At 39.5% G+C, this 17,233-nt stretch overlaps 1 protein-coding gene across 1 annotated transcript in view; it reads right to left on the reverse strand.

The window, feature by feature from the left end:
* Positions 1-16,150, reverse strand: part of fgfrl1b (fibroblast growth factor receptor like 1b) — a 37,387-nt gene extending 21,237 nt beyond the window's left edge. The window contains exons 1-2 of the mRNA XM_065273417.2: positions 15,954-16,150; positions 15,632-15,721 (exon numbers count right to left, since the gene is read on the reverse strand). Coding sequence (XP_065129489.1) covers positions 15,632-15,704 — 73 coding nt within the window. The 5' untranslated portion in view covers positions 15,705-15,721; positions 15,954-16,150. The remainder of the gene's footprint in view (positions 1-15,631; positions 15,722-15,953) is intronic.
* Positions 16,151-17,233: the final 1,083 nt, after the last annotated feature.

Genomic DNA, 17,233 nt, shown 5'->3' on the forward strand with positions numbered 1-17,233 from the left:
CAAAATATTGTAAGAATATTAGTATTGTTGACCTCTATGTCTCATGTATGCACTGGTAAAAAATGGTACCTAGCTGTAAACCTTCAAATTACAGTATGTACACTTTTGAACATACAGTTCATATTAGTACCTCAGATGTATAAATATACCTGTACCTAAATTGACCATTGTCATGCAGTGTGCTTAAAGCAACACCTATCCAGCAGGAGTGTGGGAAGTAGTGGTGCTGAGGGTGCAGCACCGCCTAATTTCACAGGATTTTAAATTCAACACAAATTTTGGTCCATTATTCCATTATTCAGAGCATCTATTTACATTATTAAGTGCAAATAGAAACACTATAGTTTCACCAACCAACCAAAGAGTTTAAACTAATTATTATTAGAGAGAATATTAAAGATTTACTGTACAGCTACGTCATCCCTGGATACGACCATACACACAGTACCCCAACCTATAACATCTTCTGGTGCCCCTGCTATCCAGTCAAATGTTGTAACATATTTCGTTTGTTGGTAACTATGTTGGTTTGATGCATGCGGATCTGTGTATCTTTAGTATCTCCACAGCTGAGAGACAGAAAAAGAAACAGAGAATAAGAGAAACATCATCTTGTCTCCATGTGCAGGCATTGCATGGTGACAGACCTCCCAGGAAACACCCTTCCACAATACATCTGAAACCAAGACAATGTTCATAAACTGATGCTCCATTAAGGTTCATGCACATTTAATGCCACCATGAGTGTGCAATAAATGAATACAAAGACATAAATCACTGCTACTTTGATATTTACTATAGAATGAACTGGACATATAACCTGTTAAATGCTTATGTGCTTAAGAGTCAGAAGTTTATAGATTACCGGTGTTTCATGCTATGAAGCTGGTCTGTTTCAGGCATCTTGATGGGTTTTTGATTTCTCAAATGATTTATGTACATGACTTACAGACCGCAGTCAAAGTACTTTGAAGCTTGGGTAGCTTTCACAGCTTTAGAAGAACATCACACGTGTCACATACACAGTTTCAAATGAACCATGACAGCATGCTGCATGGATAAATGATTGTAATAGAGCAAGCGACATGGCTATCAAAGGCAAAGAAAAAGAGGGCAGGGGTTGGTGTGTAAGAGAAGTTGCAGGAGTTACACTGAAGACTATTTCAGTTGAATGATTCAGGCATGGCAGCCAGTTAATTAAGTGCTGCTGTCAGAGGACACAAGTACACAACATCCAAACAGTCCAAACCATTGTGAGAGCAAGGGGACATGCTGCACATGTTTCGGTCAGAGCCCTGGATTATTTTGGCTTTAAATCACCCGCATGCTGTTATGAATCTGTTCGACAGATCTTATGACCGCAATCACCGCATAATAAAGAAATGTTTAGTAGAAATTGAATGAAATGTTAAATGGCGAACTTAGTTCCTGTTTGATGCTATCAGTGCCAATATCATGGCTTTGAGTTCCAGGGAACACACAAAGAAAATTGTTTTGGATAAAAATATTTCCCATTACAGACTCTATGTCGGCTGAATTGCGTGCTGTCATTAAAGTCAATGTAAAGTTCAATATTAAATGTGTTCTCAGTTTGTCACACCACAAAAGTGATATTAAACACCCAGCCAAATTTGAATGATTAAGAAAACCACAAATTAAATAAAATAGGTTATTAAAATCTTGGAAAAACATGCAGGATTCTCAGCTCCCGGACACGGCACAGAAACCTCACCCATTAGCGGGAAAGCTGCTGTCTCTATCAACTTTCAAATACCGCTGCAACCAGAATGGATACTTGCGATTGTGTTAGGGGTGGGGTCATGCTCGGTGGCTCCAGTGCACCATCGAGCCACTGTAACATTTATAATGTCAGGGTTCCCACACCTCAGTTAACTTCAAATTCAAGGACCTTTCAAAGACTTTCCAGGTCCAATACCCTTAAAATCAAGGACTAAATGTGGGGACACATTTCAAGTGAGAGCAAGGTTACACATTGTTACAGTTCCCATTTGAGCGAACTTGCGCTGCGTCACTGCGGTGACCCTTTGGGGACGCCTCCAGTGGTAAGTGCGTCTGAATGTATATATCAAATTCTACCAATGGTGAGGCTTCATGACAAAGAGAGGGTGATGTGGGACAAACCTCGCCCATTAGCGGGAAAGCTGCCGTCTCTCTCAACTTTCAAATAACGCTGCAACCAGAATGGACACTTGGGATTGTTTTAGGGGTGGAGTCATGCTCGGTGGCTCCACTGCGCAATTGATTCACTGTTTTAGCCCCAACCAAATTATTCTGAACACAGAAATGTGGAAAAACTTTGACGGTACTCAGTACTACATACTTTACAGTCTTTGTAAGGTGTTTTAGCAATACATTTCTAACATTAATAATGTCAGGGTTCCCACACCTTAGTTAACTTCAAATTCAAGGACCTTTCAAGGACTTTCCAGGTCAAATACCCTCAAAATCAAGGACACATTTCAAAGTGAGAGCAAGGTTACATTGTGTTACCTTTTAAGATACATTGTTACAGTTTCCTTTCGAGGGAACTCGCGCTGCGTCACTGTGGTGACACTTTGGGGACGCCTCCAGTGGTAAGTGCGTCTGAATGTGTATATTAAATTCAACCAATGGTGAGGCTTTGCCAAAGACAGCACTACAGCAAGTATGGCAAGAGAGCGCCGTCTCAGGGAACAACAGTTACATACGTAACCCAAGACGTTTTCATTTGTCAAACACAACTATGCAAAAAAGCATTTTGGTATAAATCAACATTCGCATACAGAAGATATAAGCATTTAAAGCAAACCGTTTAGCACATGTGCTTAAAAAGTCTAGAATTGTTGATATTATCCTACACTACACAGGGAATAATATGGATTTTTTTTCCAGAAAACTTCTTGCATAAAATAGGTTCAAGCACTTTCAATCCCCCCCCAGATTCACAAACTTTCAAGGATTTCAAGGACCCGTGGGAACCAGGTGTTTAGAAACACTTCTCTGAGATGACTTTACACGGACTTCAAAGCAAATGTTCCAAAATAAGATACATAATAATTAAAACATTTGAAAGATGTTAAACTTATAATATAATTTAATAATCACAAACACATATATAGACAAATATTGTCATTCTTAGGTTTAGAGTTAAGTCGCACCTTCAGGACATTATGAACATCATTTTAAAAATAATGCATTTATGTGTCTGATATTTTGATACAATGTCCTCTTCTCTATAAAAGTTCAAGGAGAGGTAGCACTAGCAGCCAATCAGAGGGCAGGTTCTTCCAGGTCATCTAGAGTTTGATCTTCTACTGTCATGTGATCTGCTTTATTGCCTTATCTTTTTTCTTGGTGAATCTGCTAAAGAAGGGGAGGAGAGCTGTGTACAGAAGCATGATATACTGTAGGACTCTGCATGCGATCAGTGATAAAGTCAAACAGACCAAACACTGCAGTGCCTGGTCTTGGGTATGGAATGTGACTCTTTTATCAGTGAGAGATAAAGTCAAAGATTGATGCCTGATGCTGTTTGCACAGAGCCACCTATTCTGACTAAGAGGAAGACTAGGTAAACAGGTCCAATTACACCTTCACTCCTCTTTAGTGCGCTGTGAACGTCTTAGATGGTCTTAAGGTAAAGCTCTGGTTCTCTCAAAGCCACAGCTTACAGCTGTCTCTCTACTGTGTGTAATCAGATCTTGAGCCTCGACCAATTGCTCTCTGGAGCCACGCTAACTCAATAAGGCCCCATTGCAGTCTGACGACATGTGTGTGATTCTTTGCGTGCTTACATGCTAGAGAAAGCTTTGACGGCGTGTTTTTGGCAGATAGAATTGCTTAAGGTTCTTTGGAGGACGTGGAATGAGCCATGTCAGTGTTAGATCACACAGCATAAGAATAAAACGCAGAGGAAAATGAGACTTTTTGAGAAGTTTGCTTAAGATTTCTTCCAAGAAACAAATCCTATATCGTATGTTAGGTGCATCTTAGGTTCCTACAGGTGCATCTTATAATCCTATATCTTAGGTACTTAATGTAGATCTAAAGTTGGCTGAGATCTTCTCTAAACCACTGTAGTTTGGAGGAGATCTCAGCCAATTTGTGATACAATTGGTAGAATTTAAAAGTCTCTAATCAAAATTAATTATTTCAGTAGGAACTCAAACATTTCTTACTGAACACCTCAAACACAACAATAAGATAAATAACTTTACCATCTCTAAAAAATTATGGTAAGGAAAATATTTTTTACCAAAAAAGTTATGAATTAAATGTAAATAACTAGTGCAGGGTTTCTCAATTCACTGGTGGTTCGCAGAGGTTTGCAGGGGGTTTGTGAGTTGATGAAAAAAATTTATCAATTATAAATAAATAAAAATGTAAATAAACATTTTTTTATACAAATATATATTTTATTTGTTCAATCTGTATGTCATGTGACCATTACACAACACTACAATATATCAGAGAACTGAGAACTCAAAAAGATCAGAAAGAAAATTACCAGATGAAGGTTGAATAACTGGTATTGATAACAGTCATAAAATAGATTTAAAAAAAATAATATAAGTTTTTTTTAATTTAAGCACGCAAAAGTGCTATTAAATAATTGAAATGTATTCAATGTTTTATTGAAATATCTCTGGAGTAAATAATTTAGGTCAATGGGTTCAGCTAACAAAAAGTTTGAAAACGAGTTTTACTGTCAATATTTCTTATTTTTATTTTTCTGAACAAATTCAAACAGGAACGAATGGGATAAAGTTAAAGGGGGTTCAACAGTATTTCATGACTTATTAACACAGTTTAAGAGTTGATTTCCTCATGCTAAACAAATGCAAAGTGTCAAATAAGCAGTTGGACGTGTTACAGAGTATTTCTGTGCCGAATGCACTTCGCCAGGGTTCGTACAAGTTTCTGAGTTTTTTCGATTACAGGTCCAGTTGACGTTTCAGGGGTAAGCTATACATATTACTTCTGTTAATGGGCTCTTCTCCAGGAAAACCACGCCTACATGTCAATCGGCCGGAGAGGATGCTAAGTTACAGGCATCACTTCATGCAACAGTTTTGATAAAAGAAAAAGTGAGTTTTTGGATGTAAGGAGAAGATGTTGTATAAACTGTTGACTCGTGACTCGCTCCTCCCGCAGTTCGTAACTCCTTCTTCCGAATTGTTTCTTACGTTATCAGAAAGAGTCTGTAAAGCTTATCTGTCTTTTATAAATCTGATAAAACTAAAGACTCTTTGGAGATATTGTTTTTACAGTTTGATCTTTGTGTACCACACTATCATTTCTCTGGGGTCTTGTACCTTCTGTCAAATATTTAAGAGGACGCAAAGCAGCTGTCATCCACTGACCCATTAATTCCAGTGACAGAAGGCTGTCATGTGTCACCCTTACAATCCTGATGACATTCATCTTACCTAATGAAGCACACTGGCTGGAGAGGATGGGATGCCAATGATCTCAGGAGATCCCATGACATTTGGTGTGTGACTCTATGGCCCCATCAACCCGCCAAAACTTCGCTCATGACAGGGATATTTTGAGAGCTGAAGATGAGACACAAGTAACCTCCATGGCTGTAAGTACACTCTAAAAATGTTGGGTTATTTTCAAACCCGCGTTGGGTCAAAAAGGGACAAACCCAGCCATTGTGTTAAATTCATCAAGAAAAGGTTTAAATCTGACTCAACAGTGAGTTTAAACAACCCAGCATAAGTTAAATTACAACCTAAAGGGTTGGGATAGTCCATTTTTGACCCAACGTTGGGATTAAAATAACCATGCAGCAAGTGTATAGAGAGTCACAATCTGTCACTAGGCTACCATGTTCCCAGAAGTTGTGCATGACAGCATATTGCTAAATCTGTCAGATGATGTATTCTTAATGCATATGGATGAAACAGTGTTTACAAGGCCATATGTGTACAGATCATTGAAATACAAAGATGCAACAGATGATTAAAATATGAAATCTATTAAAAGAAGTCTTTGATCATGTAAATGTGACCTTTGCAGTGTGCACATGTCATTTTCTGTTTAATGGTTTTCCCTTTACATAAAAAAGGGCATCTTGCAGGTTGTTTATTATACCCCATGAAGGTCTGTAATGCCATGGGAAAGCCATTTCCATTGCCATTCAGCCAATAATGATAATGATTGTCAAACTTTGTACGGTATATGCCTTAAGTAGCTTTTTTAACTCTGCCTTCTAATAATTTAGAAATAAAATGAATCCTGAAAAAATGTGCATACTTTTATTGTCAAGTTTTTAGGTCTATATAAATTACATACAGTTTATCTATAACTGAGATTTTTTCTTTTAAAGTTATATTTTTGACCTTTTCAGCTTTATTTTTTGATAGTACATTGTAGAGACTACTGTAGGAAATGATATGACATTGAGAGAGAGGGGAACATGAAACAGAAATGGGCCAGAAGCCGGGACTCTACTTTATGGCGCAGTAGTGGTTTGGGCGACCTATGCACATACGGCTTTTGGCGCCTCCATGACTAAAATTTTTTTACATTTTCTTGTAGTCTGTTGCAATTATAAGAAACCCTAATTGGTTGGATACTACAACTGAATACTTTGTTGTTCAGCATTTTAGATCCCCCAATCTGAAGCAATCATTCATCAACCTCAGAAACTCAATGTAGGACCGCATCTCCTATCAATGTGGGACAACAGCATTCGCTATTTGTTTCCTCCTCATATGGACCACCAGCAATTTAGACCACAGGGAAAGGGATTGCAGCATGCCAAACCCAGCCTTGTAAACAGACCCACAGCTCTGCAGGGTTTCAAGGGTAAAATTGAGTAACCTGGGCTCCAGCACCTTAATGAGCACCTGCTTATTAAAGCTCGGCCTTTGTGTCAAAATCCCAGCCGACAGCCATCACACGCAAGGTTTCTAATCCTGGTTTGGCTCTCTCTTAGCTTCTCGCCTTTTTTCTCCATTCTGCTTTCTCCCTTCTTCTTTTGTTTACATACTGAAGTATGCCTTGCAGCGTGAGCTACTGTTTTTGCAACGACATTGACAGAATTGCGTGCTAGAGCAGACGCAGCTGTTCATGAAAGACAAGACTGCACACAACGCATTTGTGAACCTGATGTTATTAATCACAATTGACCCGGCATTACACTAAGAGCAGAAAAAATCCCTTTTGAATTACTTGCCTTTTCTTCTCGTTCACCTTGTTCTCAGATGCCAATGTCTACATTTGCATGTATGCATTTGACAGATGCTTTCATCTTATATAGCATTCAAGACAGGCAATTTAATCAGTTTGTGTGTTTCCAGGGATTTGAACCTGTGACCTTTTGCATTGCTTACACCAGGTCCTATGAGTTCACCTACAGGAACCTCAAAGTGTTGGGGACTATATTTTTTTATGCTATAGGGCACAGTAGGGTAACTGTTTATGTTAACAGCTTTACTGCCTCTCCTGTCCTACTGCAATGACCCAGGAAAAAGTGGACCCAAGTCGCCAATAAGTGTGAGTGAACATAACATAACAAAATGCTGGGATTCCTCCTATCTTAAATGTCCTAAAAAATGTCAATTATATGCACAAATCTGGATGTTGGATTTAACTTCAGGACCATGTGACAATGACAAGCATCTCTCGCAAATGGGATGATGGAATGGCTGACGCTTGTCATGTTAGACACATGTAATCTTCACATGTAAACACTACATAATCCCTCTTTTAAACAGGGGATAAAGAAACTCCCACGAAGCCTCATCCACTGACACAGGGAACCTCCCATACAGAACAAATTGCACATGACGAACCCACGGCCCGGTCTTGTACGAGGGCACTGCTCCGACAAGCTCGGTACACTGGAATGGGGGAAAACAAAAGTGGGATGGCAGTTCACAATCTGTCATTGCCCTCTCCCACCTGCGCAAACACCACAGCTTGGTAGGTCACAGGTAGCGCACACAGACACGCAGGGAAGGAAACATCATTGAACTCCCCGAACCATTCAAGCGCTAAAGCCCCGATTATAAAAAAATGTTCAAAGGCTTGGCGTTGCTCCTTAGTGTTTTAATACCTCCTTCATAAATACCAACACTGAAAGAGCAGCGTCGACATGATACAGCGCCGACAAACGCAGCTCATTAACTGCTTTGTTTACGTAAACTGACTTTTCACCCACAAAACCAACAGGGTTTGCGATGGCAGCTCCCATTTAACATAGATCACAAACTACAAAGGCAAGCGTTTAGACCTTCAAAAGAAAAATAATCGGAATATGGTTCTGGTTTCCATCTAAGATAAAAAAATATGGGGTAAAACAAGACATCAGTTTCGTTGAACTGGGTTCGTGCTGTTCTGACTTAATGTTCTAGCGCACGTGTGCGTGTGTGTGTGTGTGCGTATGCCTGAACTCTTACTGCAGGACCTGATATTATAAACATCATGTTCAAATTTAACAACTGCACTATTTCCCATTAAACACGCTCCTTAACTTGCTCAGCATTTACAATGCCAAGGAACACAAGCGTGGGCACACACAAAAAGATGCATTTGCCAAAAAGCAGTATAGGGAATTACCGTAATTGCCACATAGGCACACTTACAAATACTTACTTCCAGTGGCAAGACAAAAAAATCCCAGCAGGACATTAATGTTATGGACGGATAATGTGTTAAGTAAAATCACCTTTATCAACATCATAAATATCTCCAAAACCAGATTACAAACACATGTGCAAATGCATGCAACACACACACGTGCATGCACACGCACGTAACCTGAACTCAAAATCACAAATGTTAAAGCTCCTTTCAACAGCATGCACAATGATTTTTTCTTATGGGTTTGACAATGCATAACAAAAGGTATATTTGTGTTGTTTAACTTGTACTGTTTAGCCTTTGCAGACAGACAGGCAAACAATAACTCTGTCTCCAGTGCGTGTAGACAGACAGGCAGATAAGAGCTGCTCTGGTTACATCTGTTTGTATCCTTAGGCAATTTCAGTTTTGTGCCAGGTACATAATTTCTGAAACACAGGATATATTACATGCAGAAATCAGTGCTCAGTGTAAAAGCTCCTTGAATCTATAATAGCCACATACAATGAAACAAAAAACAGTATGTGCACATCTGTCTACGCTTTTCAGTCATATTGCTTGAAAGACTTTTAATAAATCTATGAATTAACAGAAGGGACTGATTGGTAAAACAACAACAAATGAAGACACGCTTATGGCATGACAAATGCATGAAATGCAATTCTTTTTACACTTGAAAGAAAATTCAACTAACTGATTTAGCTAAAGTTTGCATCAAAGTTACGACTTGTAGGAAAATTGTACTGTAGTTACAGTAAGTTCCCTGCACTTTTCTAAACACTTCAAATTTAATAAAAGTCAAGCTGAAATGCAGACTGAAACAAAGATATGAAGCCTTAGCAGCATTATGGCTTTTTCACACGGTACGCGAAAAGTGGCAAAATCGCCGCGCGGCTTCAGCTTTTTTCTTGTATTGGAAGCGTTTTGTGCAGCATTTAGTGCAAATATGTTTATCTTCAATGGCGCCTGCCATGAAGTGTCATGTCCAGAGAAAGGACAGGATTTTGGGTGCACGAGCAAGGCGTGTGGACCAACTCCGCTCCACTTTTGCTGCTTTCTGCACGTCTCCTATTAAAAAAGAACTAAACACTCACAGTTGCTGCGCACTGTGTGAAACGGCCTTTAGATACTAGGCCCATACAGTACATATCCTGCTGACTTGTTTCACATTTTCTACACTAATTGTGAGAGAAAAGCTATTGCATTTTGTCAAATAGATTTAAATATGTTAAACTTTGTTAAAGAGACTATCGAATTAGCTTAAACTTTTGCTGTATTCTACCGGAATGGACGCAGACTAGTTATTCATAGCTTAATATACGAGTCTGTGCTATTACAGTGCCTGTGGCTTCTCTATTGCTTGGCCAAAGCAGCCCGGGGACTGACGCCTACATTACTGTTGTCCCGCAGAGGCAGATCACAGACACAGCATGGCCCCAACAGAGCTGCCCCATTATCATTTGTTTGATAACCAGGGCCTGCGTGCAGCGCTGCATTATCTATCTAATAAACCCAGAGATCCTGACACCTGCTGAGAAGCCAGCTGAATTCTGCTCAGCATAACTAAAGCCTGTTTTCCCCTGTTCTTATCAAAGCCATTTCTACTTTAAAGGTAGATCATTGCAGTAAATGGAGCGTGAGGGCCAACATCTCCTGCTCACAACCCCAGAGTCTGGAACTGATTTAAATATCTGGTTGGAGGGCTTAAAATATAGAGGAAGCCCTTCACCATATCTGACCTCTGTACAGAGCACGACCCAAGGCTTTGATACACGTGCCTTTTTAAACAGTCGCTAACTACCACAACTGTTATACACATTTCTTTCTTTTATTAAGCCCTGCGACCGGAGTAGTGCATAAATCTCTGCGCTTTATTTATAAGTGAGGCTAAGGTTTGTTTCGCTTCAACTTCATGTAAACGGTCTGCAGCAGCTATCATGCGCCAGATCAGAACTGGCGGCGAGAAAAACGGCCAAATGTCAAGCTGCGCCTCATAACGGACAGGCAAAGCGCCAAAGGAACTGAATGTTTTCCTGGGAGAAAGCAGTCAGCGTCTTTCCACCAGCAGTTACGTTGGTGAGAAACAGGAAATATCTGACCACACGAGAGAAAGGTGAAATAAGAACATTTCTCAAACCACTGTGTTCACACTTTGTCTGAGCTGGCTGGGGTTTGTGTGTGTGTGTAAGGGTTCCTGGAGAAATATCATGTACGCCTAAGGTTGGCCACATTCAGTAAAACCAATGCAATCTCAAGGCAATTGGTACGCATTTTACGAAGTGGCTGATTCGTATAAATTTGTACGACCACATTCGTACGTTTTTGTACAATTTGCGTTCACCCCTTTGACGTTGTATTTTTAATAATAATTCCCTTCGTACAAATTTATACAAATTAGCCAATCATAAAATACTCTGGAAACTTGTATTGAAGTACACGTTTATTCAGGAAAGACCTGCTGCTCTGATAAAATCTGTCACAAGTGTCACACAACAACGTTCTTGACTCAATGTGCCAAAATACCGAATTACAAGTGGAGGAGAGAGATGCATTTTAGTTCACATACTATACATCTCTTATCCACTTTTGTCTGGTTCTGTCCTGATTACTTTGAGGTGATGCTCTATGGACGAGTTTATATGGACGCGCAGTAATATTATGTCAGAGTCCCGCTTTGTTGTCAGTAAACATGCTGCACAATGCTTTGTAGATGTATATGTAAGGGCTTTCTTGGTTATTTCAGAGCAATTGATGAAATAAGATTGCACAAATTTCACATGCCCCCAAAGCGAAACAAAAATGAAGAGGCGGGGAGCAGCCACTAGTTTTATCAATGATAGTCTAAAGACTGTGCCAAACACTGTGTATATGTGTGTGTGTTTGTGTTCATAACAAAACTTAATTTTCTTGAACAGGTAATACTGTGCCAATGCCCACCACACTCAACTCATCCTGTATAACAAGAATGTGTTAGTCTGCTACAGTACAACGTCTAATTCTAAAATTTACCTAACCCACATGTCATATACCTCAGACTCATTTCCTCATTCCTGGCTTCAAACACAGATAATGGGAAAAACTGGGCTGCAGCATTCCAAGAATGGCTGTGATAGGGGAAAAGAGCAATCCAAGGATAACAAGTTGTGAAGCAAGAATGGAGCATACACAGATTTGGTACACAATCAGTTAGAAACAGAGTCAACAGATGGATAAACATGGATAACAATAGATTGTTTACCTAAGCAGAGGTCAGGCTTTCAATTCAGGGTCAACCTGGCATTTTTATGGGCTCAGTAAAAGTAATCACCTTTGGTAAACACTAGAATGAACTCCTTTAGATGTATTATGGTAGACTCAATGTTGTTTTTGATAAGTGATTTAAATTAAACAAACTGTGGTAAATCTACCATAAAAGCTAAATAGGTGTAAGAGTTGTAAAAGCAGCTCAGAAAATCATTGCCACAGCTACTCGCAGTTGAGGACATCTGGCTGCATCAGTTAGGGGCTTTTTACACCTGGTCACTTCATGCGTTTTCTCTGATCGGATAGCTATCCGATCGTAAAAATACGTAGTGTAAATTACCTCCAAAATGTTTTCGAGATGCATTTAAATCCGATCGCTCAAACCACTTCAGGAGGTGGTCTGGGACGCATTTCAGATGAAACTGGACAAGTGTAAATATATCTGGTTGATGAAACCACATATGTCAGTGCTTTACTCCTCCCAAACGTAAGGACGTCACCTGGAAGTTAGCCGGCAAAGAGGAAAACAAACAAAGACGACACGCTTTTTGCTCTATGGAGTGACGACAGCGGGTAAAAAAACTCTCTAGAACCAATAAAAAAGCCCAATGGCAAACTACAATCATATTAAACAAAGAAATACAACTCTGAGAGACAGTTTTGTGAACGCTTTTCCCCATCATGGACCTGTAGGCCTACATAAAATCATTGCGCCGTCACTCTCCTGCTGCAGTACTGTGCGCTCCAGCTCATGCCAAGCATGTAAACGCGCGTCCCCTGCCCAACATACAGTACAACATACAGTAAGTGCCACCTTTTGTTGCATAAACATAATCTTACGTTTTTTAAGGCGGAGCAATGAATAGTATATTTGCATTTTGCGCTTGAGTAGAAGATCGATTCACATCCGTTTTCACAAGAAGCATTTATGTGGCAAAATGTAAATGGAACAGTTTTAACAAATCAGATAGCTATCCAATCAGAGAAAACACATGAAGTGACCAGGGGCTCTATTTTAACGATCTGAAACGCAAGTGCGAAGCGCAACGCGCAAGTGAGTTTGTGGGCGGATCTTGGGCGCTGTTGCTATTTTCCCGGCGTGAGAAATAACTCTTGCGCCGGGCGCAAATCAATAAGAGGTTGGTCTGAAGTAGGTTCATTATTCATAGGTGTGGTTTGGGCGTAACGTCAAATAAACCAATCAGAACGCTAGCCAACATTCCCTTTAAACGCAAGGGCACAAGTTCCATGGCGGGTTGCTATTATTATGACGGATTTACCAGGCGCACGCCAGGAGCGGTTTACAGCCGAGGAGACCCACGTTCTTGTACGGGGGAATCCCATGCTTGCCAGCATAAATCGGGCACGCCGTGTAACGGGAGGTGGATCTGCCTCAGGACTTGACGCCAGCAGAGGACATCGCTGCGTCCACCCTCACCGCTGAAAGGGTTTGGGGGCTTTGAAATCGGACCCAAGAAACGCAAGCAAGGTCCAACCCCAAAGTACTCTTACAAATCAAGTTCATATACATTAAGGTTTCTTATGAAAACATTTTAACTATTATTTACATAAAATAAACGTAATACAGCCACACAACAAAGTTATGAAAATATTTTAATCGTTATTTGCATGAGAATAAATAAAAAATATCACCACAATGCTCACCACTATGATTCCCCTTATCTCGTGTATTAATATTTTTAAGTGTAACAATTTATGATTTGCAAAAATAACTGTTGCATCTGTGTAGATTAGATAAGCAAAGTGTATGCGCGTTGTGCACGCTATACATTATGGTCAAGCATGCGCCCTTAAAATAGCATAATGAACCACGCGCAACGCGCCACTGACTTTAGACTAGTTTTTTTTTGGTTAGTAGCGCAATTGTTTTTTGAAACTGCAAAATAGCATAAGAGATGGTTTGCGCCGCAACACGCCTCCTTTTTGCGCTGAACCGCCCAGGGAGCGCAAGTTCATTCCCTAGTTTGCTGACGTGCATCTGTGGAGGGAAAAACCCTGCTGTGCGCCGGCGCAAAATACGAATGATACATGCGTCACTGACGAAGTCAATTGCGCTGGGTGCAAGATAGGGCCCCAGGTGTTAAAAGCCCCATAGACAAAACATATCATGAATGATCACAGTCACCTTGCATTGGTATTTATCACCTTTTCTGTCCTCTGGCAAATGGTGCAGAACATGCACTACATGATTTAGGAATAATTTTTACACCCAATGCCATAAGACTTTACAACACGCATTCATGTTCCATGACAAAAATAATTCCGGACACTTTATGTCTCTTTTATAACTGGTCACTTTATTGTCTTATGGCCAATTTATTGTTTTGTCATTTACAGTATTGGGGCAGTTTTCCAGACAGGATTTATATTGCCATGAATAGGCATTATTTATATTAGGACATTTAAGTAGTTTTTACAAACATACCATAAAATAAACATTACTGGTGTGCATCTTCAGTCAAGATGGCGCAAACAGGCATTTTAGTTTAAGCCCTGTTTGGGAAACAACCCCATTGTCTTATTGTCTAAAATTACTATATAATTTCTCCTATTTTACTATTTCTATAAATATGCATATTTTGTGTATAACAGTCCTATTGTGTCTGAGTCAATAGTCTGTAAAGAAGCATTCAAAAAAGTTTTTCATTGTACATGTACATACTTGTACATACTGTATGACAATAAAAGACTTTGAGGGCTGGCATCCCAGCATGACTGGTATAATCAAGAGACTTTAATCAAGGATAAATGTAGATGTTAATAATGAGAAATATCTTAATAAGCGATACTATATAACAGACTCAGGAATGTTCTTTATTTCAAACACATTTGTTTATGTTGTGAGAGAGTAAACGTAATTTGGGTTCACAGCAGGGTGATGATGCATACAGAGAAGGTCCAACCCTTTTCACAATAAAAACGACTCTTCGAAAAACAGTACACAATCTCCAGCACAGTAGGTGTTATTAGTTTTAATTTGATTTTATGTAAAACTCTTTCAAACTTGGCAGAAAGTTTAGACGAACAGGGAACATTGAGTTATGTACGTCTAAACTTCTGCTGTAGTACAAGGAACAGGGACCTCTTGTTTGGCCCGATGCACCCCAGTGCAGATATAGATGTAACTTTAAAAGAAAGACTTTATGTGTGCTAGCAAGTCTGCTTGTGTCAGTAAACACAGCACATGTGTGCTTAATTTAGTCAATAAACAAATTGGGCAGCAAGGGATCACTTTAAAAGCTGTAGTTCGAAAATTTTAATTAATTTTGTAAATAAATAAACCCATTAAAGGGGTTTTGTAAGCCTGTTATTTGAGCATGAGTATGTAAGGTGTGTTGAGTTATGTAAATACATATGGGCAGGTAGGACATCCTATCACTGCATTTAAACTGAATAGGCTACTTTATGGAGACTTCCATTAAATATATTTAATATTTAGACCACATTATTTTTTGATTGCTATTAGGATGTGAAACGATTTTCAAACAGCATAGTTTATGAAAAACATTTTTGTTGCCTACTCTTTAAGCCTGAAACATCTAGCACATTGCAGACGTAACCCCACACATCATCTCTGTTTTTATTCAGAATTCCTTTCAAATTAATTTTTTAACAAGAGGCAAAGTTGGAAAAAATCTAAACATACAAAAGCTCGCTAGATGATACGTTATCTATGAGCCTGTAATTGAAAATCAACACAAGACTGTTGTCATTCGCCTATTATCATCAGTCTCTAATGAAGTCTTAATGAATGAATAACAGGACTCACCTCTCGCTTCACATGACAGCGCCAAGATCAAAATTCCAGTGAGAAAAGTCAAGCTTCCTCCTTCTGATAACATTATATGACCTTCCGGCACTAAAAGAAATAACACGAGAGACTTACAGTAGGAGTAAAACTGTACAATTGCGTTTTACACCTGAACTAGCCTACTATGACGCGCGCGGCGATCTCTATCGCCACATTGAACGAAGCCGAATCATGTCTGTTAAGTACGCGCGTCGCGTCAAGCAGTGTTTATATTGTATCATTAAAGCCTAATAAACGAAACGCTCATTCTGTCAGGGCAGCAAAGGGAATATGTACTCACGTGTCCTTTAAAAAGCACTCCGCAGCCTAAAGTTACAGCATGTAAAGATTAGAAGTTTGTCTTTTAAACTCTTGAGAACCCAGGTCTTCCTTTAAATTGCTTTAGATTGATGTGTATGCCGGTTGTAAAGACAAAAGTCCAGGAGCAACTAGTTAGGTTCCGCTGGCTTCTTCTCTTGACATGTCCCGTCAGCATCTCTAAACCGCGTACTGAAGATCTACAGCTGTGAATCACAGCAGCGCTCCGTCAAAGCAACAGCTGGAACGCGCACGAGTTACGCGCGTGCGCCGCCTGTAGGAGGCCAAATGCAATCACGATACATTTACAATTAAGAGACGCTTTTATACTGTACAGAGACCAGTGCATTCAAGCTATAAGTTTCAATCAATGTGTTTCCTTTACTGTTGAAATAAGTTGTCAAAATATGTAGGGCAAAACCATTTTAAAAGCTCCTTATATGTTACATTGTAAATATATGTTTTTTTTTGGTACTATGTATCATTGATTGAGGTACTAATATGAATGAACTCTTTACGTGCAAAGCTGTACGTTTTGAAAGGGTACAGCCACAGTGACAGCTGAGGTACATATTTTGGCCATTATTTTATGACAGTTGACATTTTTATGACCGATTTTTTGACAACGGTGGTGCACCTGTATAATACAGGATTTACAATTGCGTTAAAAAAGCATGTACAATGCACACAATATTTACTTTTTATTTAAGTTCAGTGTTCAGTCGTAACGTTGGAAATCTGTCCCATAAGTAATAATAGATACACCACAGCTGCCTTTTACATGGGAATTAAATTCAGCCTCCAGCCCTCTGCTGAATTCACTCGGAACAGAGCGCGCACAGCAGAAGGGCGTCTGCGTTTCTCTGAACTGGGACACGTTAAAATTTCCCAACAACTTATTTCAGTTGCTTAAGATCTAGAGTTATGAAAACAGCATGTAAACATGGAGTATGGTTTAGTCTCACAGAATCTCGTCTGACAGCAATAACAGCGCCTTTTAATGTGCCAAGAGCTGAGGAGCTTCATATAAAACGTTAGCCGATAGGTATCTTTCGTGATTTCCTTCGGGACAACTATTCAACAACATCATCGAAATCCATTTCCCTTAAAAGGGCGGATTAAATGGTCATTAAAGACAACGAACTGAGCAGGGGCGGAGTGGGACCCAAAAATCTACCGGGAAATTTCATAGACCACCAGCCCTCTGTGGTCAAAAAAAAAAGAAAAAAAGAAAAATGGTTCGCTGTAAATAAGCAAATGCTA

Source organism: Paramisgurnus dabryanus, chromosome 16 (assembly GCF_030506205.2).
Source record: "Paramisgurnus dabryanus chromosome 16, PD_genome_1.1, whole genome shotgun sequence".
NCBI lineage: Eukaryota > Metazoa > Chordata > Actinopteri > Cypriniformes > Cobitidae > Paramisgurnus > Paramisgurnus dabryanus.